Source organism: Echiichthys vipera, assembly GCF_963691815.1.
Source record: "Echiichthys vipera genome assembly, chromosome: 13".
Classification (NCBI taxonomy): Eukaryota; Metazoa; Chordata; class Actinopteri; order Perciformes; family Trachinidae; genus Echiichthys; species Echiichthys vipera.
This window is the reverse complement of record NC_139838.1, coordinates 15,794,962-15,808,325: the sequence shown is the minus strand read 5'-3', so window position 1 is coordinate 15,808,325 and position 13,364 is coordinate 15,794,962. Positions and strand designations below refer to the sequence as shown.

Here is a 13,364-nt window from a genome sequence, read left to right as displayed (position 1 = left end):
AGTCAGGCTGGGTCATCATCATTACCCTTCATCACTGTGGAGAGAGCTGTCTAATGCCCCCCCTATACTGAGGGTAAGGTTGTCAGAACTGTCATCTTTTCATTCCTTTACGTTTTTCCGTCCATTTGCCCTCGACAAGACTGCAGTATATTCACTCAAACATTCAAACTTATTAAATGCACGAGGGCGTAGGGGCAGGAACAACCTTTAGGAACGAAATTTGCTGCTGCTCTTCACTCAACTCTCACATAACCGAGAGGCGAGACTGATCTCCCTGTAATTACCAATCCATTAGTGACAATCATTAAACCTCTAATTAGATATGCCCTTTGGCTCTCCCAGTCTGCGGCAGTTTTGACTGGTGTCTGCCGCACACTTTGCAGCAGCCAATCTTGCTGCAGATGTTTCGTCCAAGGGCAGAGCCGCATGATCGCAGTGTTGGATTGTTATTGGATGAGCCTGTGCCTCACGTACAGAAAACAGACGGACGGATCTTGTTTATTTGAGGCTACTCCAATCTTTTCCACCTGTTTGTTTTAAGGATCCACTGGGTTCATGCATCATCCACTCATATTCAAAACTGTTGGCTGCAGGCCACAGTGGATCCTTAAAAATCAATGCTAGATTTTTCCATTTTCAAACTGACATAGTTTCATTTTCTCCTCCTAACTTCAACCACCCACCCCCCTCCCTCTGTGTTTGTGTGTGTTTCTACTGCGTGTACTTGTGTGTTGTGTACGTGCGCACACACAAACACACACACAAACGCACACACACACAGTGTCGGACCTGTGTGCCACTGGGGATCATGACTGTGAGCAGGTATGCATCAGCTCCCCCGGATCATACAAGTGTGCCTGCAAAGACGGCTTTACCCTCATGGACAATGGTCGCAGCTGCAGTGGTGAGTGTGTGTGTGTATGTAGGTATTTGTCCCAGCGAGGCAACTGTGCTACCAGAGTAACATGCCCTGTTGTGTGTCTGACACCACCAGCTTGCAGCAACTCTGCGACAGATGTGGTGTTCCTGATCGATGGCTCTAAGAGCGTGCGCCCTGAGAACTTTGAGCTGGTCAAGAAGTGGATCAACCAGATCGTCGACAAGCTGGATGTTTCTGACAGCAAGGCTCATGTTGGACTGGTTCAGTACTCCAGCTCAGTCAGACAGGCATGTGTCTGGGTTTGTCATTTCAGCATCACCAAATAATCAACATCCTTCTCTTCTGTAACCAACACAATGTTTCTGTATCCGTCCCGCAGGAGTTCCCGCTGGGCCGCTTCAACAACAAGAAAGACCTGAAGGATGCTGTAAAGAAAATGGCCTACATGGAGAGGGGAACCATGACAGGCCAGGCTCTCCGCTATCTGACAGACAATAGCTTCAGCGCCGGTCAGGGCGCCCGGCCTGGAGTCGCCAAGGTGGGCATTGTCTTCACCGACGGACGCAGCCAAGACTACATCGGAGATGCAGCCAAGAAGGCCAAGGAGCACGGTGAGAGGGTAGTTAGTATAAAAAGATACAATACTGAGCCTACTTTTAATAATCAGATGAATGAAGCCTGTGTGTGTTTATGTTACAGGTTTCAAGATGTACGCAGTTGGAGTAGGCAACGCGGTGGAGGATGAACTGAAAGAGATTGCCTCTGAGCCGACTGGAGAGCACTACTTCTACACTGCTGACTTTAAGGCTATGACCCAGATCGCCAAGAAGCTGCAGATTAACATCTGTCAAGGTCATACATGATGGTTAAATAAAAACATTAAAAATATTGTATTATTACCGGTTATTCCACTACAGTAACTCAGAACCTGAACTTGTCCTTTCTGTTTTCACAGAGGAGGACCCTTGCGAATGCGACTCCCTCGTAAAGTTCCAAAAGAAAGTAGAAGACGCCCTACAGACACTAACGAAAAAATATATCCTTTAAAACCGGTGAAATGGTGTGAGAATATGATGATATTGGATGGGGGCGTTTTTATGCTATCATATTTTCTGTCTTGTTTGTCTTCATTGTTGCTGTCCTTGACAAAATCTTACTAGACAGCATGTCGAAGAGGATCGCCTTGCTGGAGAACAAAATCGTCTGAGGACCCATACCCCACTCTTTCCTACACATCCGCACACCCACAATGTACACAAACACCCACACAAACAATTTTTACTTCCTGTAAAATACTGAAGAGGAACCCGTGTGTGTGTGTGTGTATGTGTGTGTGTATGTGTGAACCTTGACCTCTGCTTGTATCTTGAGCTCTCCCAAACCACCTCTGCCTCCTTCTCTCTCGGTCTTCCCTCTTCCACCCTTGGGTCTCCTGGGACACGAAGCGCCGGTTGCCATGGGGACCACGCCTTTGTGTGTGCTCCGAAGGCCATCCTCCATAGCAGGGCTGTGTGTTTGTTAATAAAAGTCTTCCCTCATAGGGAAACGGTGACGGTACACTGAAGGGTCTTTCTTTGTTGCTGCCACAGTGTTGAATTTCCCCAAACCCCGTAGAGTCTGTGTCTCGTCATGTCAACACATCACCCTCACTTGTTTCTGTTTCTATCTGACACTATCATCTTTACCTCTCTCTTCTCTCATACCTGAAGGCTTCCACTTTCTTCTCTTAGCCCCACTGCTATTTGATATAATATGGAATATATAAATATACACACAGGTAAATTAATATAAAATATGTCTGATAAAAAGGGCACACCATTGATGTTTTTTTATTTTGCTAAATAAAGGTGATTCAGGAAGTACATCTTATAAAATGTGAAACTGTTGTATGCACACAGACATAAAACAATTCTTACTTTTACACAATTTTAGTTAATTAAATGTAATTTAGTATACAAATTACACACAATATGTCTGTGGCTCCAAAATGTGGGCTCCGAGGACCACAAGGGCTTGACAGACAAAACTGAGCTGGTTCAAGATTTCCATCATGGCATCTTTTACACTTACAACTTCAAGCTGTAACGTCTATGAAGTTCTAAAATTCTTCCCATGAGGCAGTGATCAGGACCAAATCAGAGAGGATCCATACTCTTGTGTTGATTTGTGGGGTAACATGTCAACAGAAGGTTTGCTCCTGCATTAGATTGCAGCCATGGAAGTGATGTAAATGGTAGATTTACTGCTTTTTGCTGTTTCATATTATTAAATGAGTAGAGCAAATTAAGACATTGCCTAAGACTCTGGTAAGTATAATGGTATTTATTATTTTTATTTTTTATTTCAGTCTGATCAACAGAGTAAAAAACATGACAAATGAATAAAGGGACAAATTAAAATATGTTAGAAATGATGTGCATATATATAAGGCCATTTTATTTAATGGCATTTGTAATCATTGGTCATTTTATGTACTACATAATCAATTGATTATTAAATAGAGTATAATGGACCTACAACAATTGTCGTGTGATTTTTAAAAATCTGCAAACAGGTATGACACGTTTTATATTGTTATTTTATATAATTATAACCCATTATCAATTTATTCTATTACTTTTAGCGTGTGGTAACATTTAATAAGTGACCATGTTAATGCAGTTCACAAAAAAGTTCAGTTAAATCAGTCAACCAGCAACAAATGGTAGAAGTGTATGCCAGAAACCAGCACACTCATAACAGAGGTTTATCAAATATTTTGTAATTGAGAAGTATTAATTATTTTTATTGTATTAATTATTATTAATAAGATATAATGATTATTTTATTTATTATTAATAATTAATATGAATGCACAGCTGTTTTTTCACTGTTTATTTGTATTGAAAAGGAATTAATTTACAATATGATGGCATAGAAAACATGACAATACCTCTGAACATATATACAAGGCACACTGGATCAAGAGGATGACTATTAATAAATAATATGTCACAAATAAACGCGAATAGAAGAAAATAAATAAAAGTGAATCTAAACTAGGTTGTGGTTGCTAGGGGTAACAGAGCTGCGGTTGATCAGTGAAAAGTTTCGGCCGCGTCACTGTGACGTAGCATTAAAAAAGCTCTCCAACTCAGAGCAGCTGAGCGAAACTAGCTTACCGAGCTAACGTTAACCAACCGGCAGACCGTGTTAACGGTCAGGTAGACCGGGTATGAGAGAGCTCTGACTGAGGTCAGTCAGCGTTAAGGATCGGTGGAACACAAGCAAACGGACAGCTGAAATATCCGGCAGTTAAGAAAACCAACGTTTGCATCAAGTTAAGGTGAACTGTTAGCTGGTAGCTCAACCCGGGTTGCGTCAAGAGTCTCTCCGAGGCGTTTAGGACCAGTACCACAGATGGCCAGTAATCCCACGGCTAACGGAGGAAACACACCGGGACGAGAATTCGGTTCTGGCCGCTCAAGTCGCCACCGGTCCGAGTCAGAGTCCGATGTCGACCCGACTGAAAAAAGCTTAGCGCGGCTTTGCAGCAGGGACGAAGAGGAGCGAGCAGCGGCTCTGGAGAAGCTCAGCCAAGAGGTTCTGATGTGCCTAGAACCAGGGCGGCCCGGTTCGACACGGCGGCTGAGTAAACAAACACTTCTGCATCTGCTTCGGTTGTCCCGGTCGTGTCCACTGCAGGAGGTCCGGGGGAGAGCAACCGAGCTTCTGCGAGTCGCACAGGTAAAGTTGGGGTGCTCTTTTCTGCTTTATGTCTACGACCAGAGAGAAAAACAATCTCATTCAACAGCAGTGGGGCGGATTTCCAAACCAAAACACTGTGCACAAGATTGCTGGATAAACACTGTATATAGATATTATTAATATTATTATTACTATTATTATTTGCTGCTGCTTATGGAGGAATTGTTGGGTCTCTTTAAATCATAAATAAGTCACAAAGTGTGGTGTAGACCTACTTTATATGTAAAGTGTCTTGAGATAACTTCTGTTATGATTTGGCACTATAAATAAAACTGAATCGAATAGAAATGTTTTATATTTAAGCACTATTGCGTTTGCTTCTTATCGTGAACTTCCATGATCAAGCTTGGTGAATGATTGATTATTGGTCGTGGTAACTTTTGAAACTGATCAGCTGCAGTTACCAGCTGATAACTACTGTTTTTATCAGATTATTACTGGATATTTCATCAGACGTTGAACTGTATGGGGTGATGCAAGACTCTGCCGCTGTGTGCGCAAACAAGCGGGCCGGACACGCCCCCTCCCGGTGCCCTGAAGAAACACATCAGACAGACACACCCCCGGGAATCTCACAGCCCCACTGTAGCCTCTAGAAATACAAAGTCAAGCTGCAGTTTGGCGCATTTCCATCAGTTTATTTGTCTTCTCTGTTGGAAATAAAAAAAAACAGTGGCTGATTTTGCGACTTTCTGCCGCTTTCTGCTCCTCCGATGATGTCGGTGAGTTTAACGGCTACAGAGTTTATGTGTTATGCGAGTTATGAAACGAGCTCTCCGGTTACAGTACGGCAGCCGCGACAGTTTAGTGCATTTAAAGCTGAAGGTTAAAGCTGTATGAAAGGAGAATGTAATAGTGGCAGGTTTTTCACAAGATTGCTCACAGAGGATTTTCTGTTATTCTGTCGCTGGTTGTAGTATGTGATACAAGGGACGTTTCTGTGTGAAGGGACACAGTCTTATGTTGTCATGTGTTATCTTATCTTATCTTGTGTTATTTTATTGTATCTTAACTCTCTGTGTTTTCCTTCGTAGGAGAAAGGAGTTGAAGTCCCTCAGGCTCTTGCATCAGGTCCAAGCACCTTTATTCCTGCAAAAAAGGTGTGTATGGCTTGTTTTTTAAAATACATCTTATTGATTCAGAAACAGAAATCAATTGATATATATTTGATTTACAAATGAAAAACAGTTGTTGAAAATTGTCTTCCAGATACGTGTTTGTAAAAATGATGTTTCTTTCATTGGTAAATCCCAAGAGGCATGAGGCAGTGTATAACATTGACCACCATTTTTATCATTATTATTATTATTATATATTATATATACGGTACCACTAGTGGCACATAGCTGACCTCCAAAGATTTTTCTGGACTTGTTGTTGCTGACATCGTGATAAACAGTCGAATCAGTGCCAGTACTGTGACAAACTATTCTGCTGCAATACTGCACTGCCTGTTGCTTCATGTCATCGAGAGCAACAGCAGAGATATTTAGCAAAAGCGGACGACTGAAAACGCTGAGCTCATTTGTGATTCACTCCAAGCTTTCCACTGGAGAAAGTGGGAGTGTTTCTGTAAGAGAAACATTTTAAAGTGATTCCTCACCAGTGTGTCATCAAGTATTCTTAAAATATAATGTGAGTTTAGTTGTCAGTTTTAAATGTGTATTTTGTCTTGCTCTTTCTCTTCAGATGTTGAAAGAAGGGCCGGACCAGGACATCCTCATCGAATCTTTTCTTTCATTGGGTCGCGTGGACCATGTCAACATGGTGATGGCGCTCCATCCTGCCTACCTCAGCTGCTTCCTGAGGACCCATCATGCTTTGCTTGAGATGGACGGCCCCTTGCCCCGTCACTGGAGACATTATATTGCTGAAAACCACAGTATATGATTGTTAACTAGTGATACCTATCAGCGCTCTCAGATCAAAACCAGTGACTGATGATGGGAATTGAGAACCGATGACAAATTTGAATCGGAACCGGAATTGCATCCCTCTGAGCTTATCAATTCCTTTTGTCGACGCCGTCGTCATGACGACATGACAAACCTAAATGAAATCTAATGCACAAATATGCTCTTATTTCATCTATGTTCACACTCACAGTTGCGATTAAAATGTATTAGGAATCGATAAAGAATCGAACCCATAAGCAGAATTGATAATGGCATTGGTATCAATATAATCATATAAGTTCAAGGACTTATCCATCAAAGACAACTTTTAATAAAGGCACGATTGTGTGTTCTTTAGCCATGATTTGAAACTCTTAATGAAAATTCTGAGGTTGACAAAACCTCTGATGTTGATGGATGGTGACTTCCATTCTCTGAGTGCATCAATGTAACCACACAATAAGCTCTCAGTGAGGTTGTTGTCCTTTTATCATTAACCGTTGCCAGATAGTTATTAACAAATTGTTACTATGCTGGGTTAGTCAACAAATCAATATAGAGCCCCTTATGTGATACAGCTGCAGGTTTATTGTCTAATTGTTTGGTGTATTGCTCTCCAAACTTATTGCTAGTCTCTTTACCCTTTTCATTTACTCACATTATTTGCTCCCCCATTATAACAAATCTAAACATAACCGTGTTAAAAATAATTCAAATTGTTCGTTAAAAGTAAAGCATTTGATACGCCGTTTACTCTGTAGATCTGCACATGCACAATCAACCATTATTGAACTAGGTGAATACAAAGTAATTAAATAAATATTCGAGCACATTAATTGCAGAGCTAAATGATGCAAGCAGTGACACTGTAGGTTAAGTCATAACAGATTAGTTTCTGATTGAATTCATAAGCCTATGAGTAAAGCGTTTAAGTGGTAGTGATCATGTGTTTGTCTTGTGTTTATTTGCATCTATATTAATACTTTTTGTGTCAAATGAGGCGGGAATAACAACAGCTACGAAAGGCCTGTAACTGCTTTGTGAAAGGCCACAGTTACATATATATATATTGTATTGTTATATTATATTTTGTTTGACTAATAGCCTAAACATTAGAATTAATGGCTGACTCTGCAGCTATGATTTCCTCTTTTTTGTGATCAAGTCAAGTTTGCCAAAATGTTTTATATGCTAATAATAATTTAGTGAAGTGATATCACTGCACTTCTGTTTTTCTACCTCTCCAACAGAAGCTCTCACAGTTCAGCAGCAGAGTGGTTAATAACATCAGTGGAGTTGTTTTTTGATTAAGGAACCGCAATCAAAGTTATTGTTCATTTTATTTGCTGAAGCTGTGAAAATGTGTGTCAAAGCTAAATATTTCAAACCGATTGTACAGCTTATTCTTTATTTCTCCAGACATTTATTGTGATGCTCCGCCTCAGAACTGTCACATGTTAGTGCCTCGTCAGCGTTTTCAGTGTCCATTAAATGATGGACTAAAATGAAGTTCTCTGAACACCGACGGATACTACTGATCTGAGACATACCCTGATTCATAAAAGGATCTTAAAGTTGCATTCTAAAGAAACAGATAAGTTATAATAAATCAGGCAAACTCTGAAAATAATATGTAAATATAATTTTTTAATTTAAGGCATGTCTTTCTTGTCAAATGTACTGGTCAACCTAATTTTCTATTTTATTTTTAAGGGACTAAAATAAAACTATTTCTGTAGACATCCCAATCAATGGAAACATTTAAGGATACTACACTGATTGTGCTGGCACAAAAATGCAAAGTTTGAAAGTGGTCTGGAAATGAGATATTTCTAGGTTGTATGACCCTAAAAAAATGGTCAAATTGAATTATCTTCACTAAGGAGAAAGATGACAAATTCAAAATGGACCTGGTTGGTCATTCTCTGCTCAAGCACTATTTAGCTACTGTGTCATAGTGAGCCACTAACAGCCTGCCAAAGATCCTGATCATCTCATAAACACAAAGTCTCATTGCTCATATATTCACCACATTAGCTTACCTTTCCCTTCAGAAAGTCATTAGACTCAAAGTGATCTACTGATGCAGAAATATCGTTGTGTTGCCTTAACCCCCTGAACCCTTATTATATTTATGAGCATGGGCAGTATTCTAATGCATTATGTAGTTGTTATACACAAACCAGTTGATTGAGCTTTGTTTTTAATGTGGCACCATGCTTGATTATGTTTCACAGGCTGCAGCTCGACACCACTGCTCCTACCTGGTGCAGCAGCACAGCGCAGGCTTCCTAGAGGCTGGAGGGGAGGAAAGCTGGCTTGGCGGCCTTGAGCACGCTCCCACCAAACTACGCAGCCTGCAAACACTCAACAAGCTGCTGGCTCACAGACCCTGGCTCATCACACAGCAGCACATACAGGTCAGACACAACACCCACTTACTCACTGTCTCTCTCTTTTGCCTTCCACTTATGGTAAAATGATTTAAAACACTGGATTTATGACTTAGGCTGTGTCAGTCCCTCACTCATACACTCACTCACTCACTGTATATGTAATAGGGCTGTGTATTGGCAAGAATTTGGTGATATGATACGATGGTGATTCATCATACTGTCAGACTGTAAGCAAAGCAATATATATTTTTAAATCTAATATTAGGATATACATGTAAAGTATAGTATATAGAACACACCACCACATGCTACCAACGTTGGTGAGGAAGACTTAATTGGCCGATACATTACATCACTGCTATCTAGCGGTGGGTACCAGTCTTCCCTCGCCAACAAGCCTAACTTTGGAGCATTATGTAATCTCCACAAGCTAGCTAGCATGACATGGTTGGTACCAATGGATGCCTTAGGTTATCTAGTTTCATACGATACCAATACTGTAACAGTAGCTTTAAAACGGACCCTGCTCCTGCCTCTTAAAGACAGTAATGTCAGCCGAGGTCGCCGGCAGTCCCGTGGGTCTGAGAGGGTTCATTAAATACCGATAGTGTTTTGAAAGAATCCATACAGTATTATGAAAACATAATATTGCGATACTCAAGTGTGTTGATATTTTCTTGCACAGTATAATCTACTGTAATGCAGCGGCCCATTGATAAATACAACCTCTAATGTTTGAGAGGCTTTCCTTTGGGTTTTGTGATATTGCATTGCACTGTATTTTCAGGTCAACTCAACACAGCAGTGTACAGCTAAATTCCAACGTCAGCATGCTAACACGATCACCCGTGTTTATGGGGTGTATAATGTACATATAATGATGGCAATCCCTCCAATAACTGTCAAGATGTTTAAGTGATGGCCCCCAACTAACCGACATTGCAAACCAACAAACCCACTATATGAAACTTCACTTATCCAACACCTGCCCCTCTGCTCTGCAGGAGCTGGTGTGTCCCGGAGCAGAGCCTCGCTGGTCATTGGCTGAACTCATACATGCTGTGGTCCTGATGGCACACGCTCACTCCATCTGCTCTTTTGTGTGGGGCTGCGGCTTAAACCCTGAACCCGACCACATCGGAGGTTATACCTTCCAACTTTCATCGCCCAGTCACCTTCCTCGTAGCCCTCACAGCCCTCATAGCCCCGCTCATGAGGACGGCAGACAAGAGGTGAGTCAAACTGTTATTATTCACCTCAGGTCTGACAAGTTTAAACTTCACAATGTCAACCGGAGAAGCGGTATTTGAGCAATTCCAACTATGTCCCACCTTCTTTTATTAAAAGAAGAAGACATGGCATACTTCATGTTGTTGATTTACTGTCAGAAAAACAAAGTACTAAGTAACTCTTTTTGTCTTCTCCAGTTTGACGGAGCTATGGAGGTGGAGGTGTTGATGCAGAGGATGGTGGAGCTGCAGCAGCAGGAGGAGGAGTGCACACAGGAGGAGATGGTTACTCGCTTTGAGAGGGAGAGGAGCGAGAGCATACCAACCGGTACAAACATACCTGTTTATCGCATGCATCACTCTGCTAGTCACTCGGTTGACATTCATTTACTCAATATTTCCTTCTGTGTCGTGTTTGTTTAGCTGTGGTGCGCGGAACACCACCTGATCTTGTTCTGCGTCTGGTGGAGGAGCCAGAGTTCAGATACGAGGACTTTGCCCCCAAAGGAGAGCAGTCACCGCCAACCATGAGAGCCCAGGTACTTCAAGTTGATTATATTTTGCAGATTACAACAGACATTACATTATTTATTCATACTTTATACAGTACAGTGTCTGTTTATTGTTTGTGCTAAGTGTCATAGACCTGTGTTTGTTAATGTTGTGTCTGATGTGTGCAGGACTATTCATGGGAGGACCACGGCTTCTCTCTGGTCAACAGACTACTGCCAGACATGGGCCAACTGCTAGATGAAAAATTCCAGGTACCATCACTTTAACCTTGTAGAAGTGCACTTATAAAACACCAATGGGCTCAGAGTTTTATGTGTACACGATGACGTTGCGCGACTTTTGCCGTTTGTGCAAGACAAACATGAGGGAAAAAGAAGCACTATATATGGAGACTCTACAGACATGTTTTTATGGAAAAAACACAGAGATGCGATCCGTAGATGTTAACGTACTACAAGCTTCGCTGTGTCGCATAGACGTTGTTATCGCCTGCCGTCCCTCTCCGTTTTGTTATTGGTTCCCTCGCTGAGGCGAAAATTAGATCCATGGAATCCAGCCTGCTGAGCAGAGTGAAAAGAAATCACGCACAAGGCAGTATGGGTATACCCAGGCTACGATGTTAAAGGTGTGGGATTTCCATTTCAGTTTTGATTATAAAGCATGTCAAGGTGCTATATAAATACTGTGAAAGTATCAAAATAAATCAATCCACAGAGAAATGCTCACAGCCCGTATTCAGAAACTGTGTTTTTAAACGAGCCGTCAGGACTTCTGTACAGTTGTGATGTAGCAACTATACTACATATAGGTAGAAAGGGCTGTTACACTCCCGTTAAAGTCATTCCCCGGCTGCAATGGAGGTGCAGAGACACTGAGAGCGCAGATGCAGAAGACCCAGAAAAGCTGACCAATCAGAGCAGACTGGTCTTTTTTTCTGAGGGGGGCTTAAAGAGACAGGCGCTATAACGGCGCATTCAGGTGAATACAGGGATATTCAGACAGACCGTTTGAAAAAGATGGTCTAGTAGAAACCCAAAACATGAATGTTGCATGTGCTTTGAAGAACACTGTTTCCCAACCTGGGAAGATAATACTTTTTCTCTCATGTTTGCATATTTTGAAACGAGTGAAATACTGGACAGTTTTTATATTATACAGTCTGAGAAGGTCAAATTACTCTCAAAGGGCGCGTCTCGTGAATCAGACAGTAATTTTGAGGGCGCACCTATTTTGTATGCACAGTAAGAACATTTCTACCCACATATTAGTGAATGACACCCTTTGCTTTGTATTAAAGAAAAGGTTGAAAAAAAGGTTGGAAGGACTTTGGTAGAAGATGCATGGTTGCCTACACCTTACTGTACAACAAATGAATATGATCAGATTTAGCAGAATGTAGGGGGGAAATAGTGATGGTGAAATTACTCATTGGCAACTTGTTCTAGTGTATGCATTAATTTACCAGATTGATTGAGCATGCTGTATTATAATGAGATTAAACGGTGTCTTTTCAGGTTGTGAGCAACTTGACCTATAACCGCATGGCCATGCATGAAGGCGTGGACACTCATACTCTGAGAAAAGCTCTGTGGAACTACATCCACTGTCTGTACGGGATTCGGTCAGTGCCGCACACTACTACGAATCACGTACTTAGCAAAGTTTTAAAAGAGCCTCCGTCTCTGCTGTGTGATTTATTTATTTTTATTATTGTCTCTGCGCAGCTACGATGATTACGACTATGGCAGTGTGAACGTGCTGTTGGAGCGCTCCCTGAAGGTGTTTGTTAAAACCATGGCCTGTCACCCCGAGCAGACCACGGCACGCGTTTACCACGCCTTCTGGAGACACTTCAGACACTCTGAAAAGGTATGAGTGAGTTCAAACACACACCTGACCCTACCTCTTCAGCCACAATGAATGAATCATTTGACATTTGAACACGTCGTCTCTCTTTGGTGCTTTCTCAAAGAAGATTGAATCATTTGATATTTCAGCAAGTCCTCCCTTTTTTTAAATGTCATTTGAATTGCTGACATGACTTGAAAGTGTGTCATCCAGTAACCTCAAGCTAATGACATGATCTTTTTTTTTGCAGGTCCATGCAAACCTAATAGTGATGGAAGCCCGTCTACAAGCAGCCCTTCTTTATACCTTACGAGCCATCACACACTACATGAGATGACACACTCAATCACACACATGTTTGCAGATTCTGAGCCAGCTGTGACGTACTACAGCACCACACACACACACACACACACACACACACACACACACACACACACACACACACACACACACACACACACACACACACACACACACACACACACACACACACACACACACACACACACACACACACACACACACACACACTATCTTATTACATCTTATTTTTCAGTGTTAATGATATGATGCTGCTTTGCAACTGGGAAATCTGATATTGATAATTTGTTACTTTGCACTGAAGTTTCTTTTTTTCCTCACTTGAACCTCGAATGTTGTTGTTGTTCTTGCACATGTTGCTTTCACACACACGGCTATATCTACATGCAGGTGGATTGGAATATAACCATATCATCATCATGGTTCAAGTGTTTATTTGACATTTCTGTTCTGTGTTTTTTTTTTTTTGACATATCTGTTCGGGATAATAATCTGTCACCCACAGACAACCGCTGTTCACCACATCATGACT

General features: G+C 41.5%; 2 protein-coding genes across 3 annotated transcripts in view; both read left to right on the top strand.

The window, feature by feature from the left end:
• Positions 1-2,437, top strand: part of matn1 (matrilin 1) — a 4,872-nt gene extending 2,435 nt beyond the window's left edge. Inside the window, exons 5-10 of one of the 2 annotated variants that reach the window (XM_083925485.1) lie at positions 782-904; positions 995-1,167; positions 1,260-1,491; positions 1,580-1,732; positions 1,836-1,916; positions 2,038-2,437. In XM_083925485.1, the coding sequence (XP_083781611.1) occupies positions 782-904; positions 995-1,167; positions 1,260-1,491; positions 1,580-1,732; positions 1,836-1,916; positions 2,038-2,087 (812 nt within the window). In that variant the 3' untranslated portion in view covers positions 2,088-2,437. The remainder of the gene's footprint in view (positions 1-781; positions 905-994; positions 1,168-1,259; positions 1,492-1,579; positions 1,733-1,835; positions 1,917-2,037) is intronic. The other variant, XM_083925486.1, reaches the window with a different exon arrangement.
• Positions 2,438-4,050: 1,613 nt separating this feature from the next.
• Positions 4,051-13,360, top strand: sesn2 (sestrin 2). The gene is made up of 11 exons (XM_083925038.1): positions 4,051-4,606; positions 5,662-5,727; positions 6,317-6,509; positions 8,767-8,942; positions 9,923-10,150; positions 10,346-10,475; positions 10,571-10,686; positions 10,828-10,911; positions 12,175-12,281; positions 12,385-12,529; positions 12,759-13,360. Exons 1-11 carry the CDS (start codon positions 4,280-4,282, stop codon positions 12,843-12,845), a joined length of 1,659 nt encoding a protein of 552 aa, XP_083781164.1. The 5' UTR covers positions 4,051-4,279; the 3' UTR covers positions 12,846-13,360.
• The last annotated feature ends 4 nt before the right edge of the window (positions 13,361-13,364 follow it).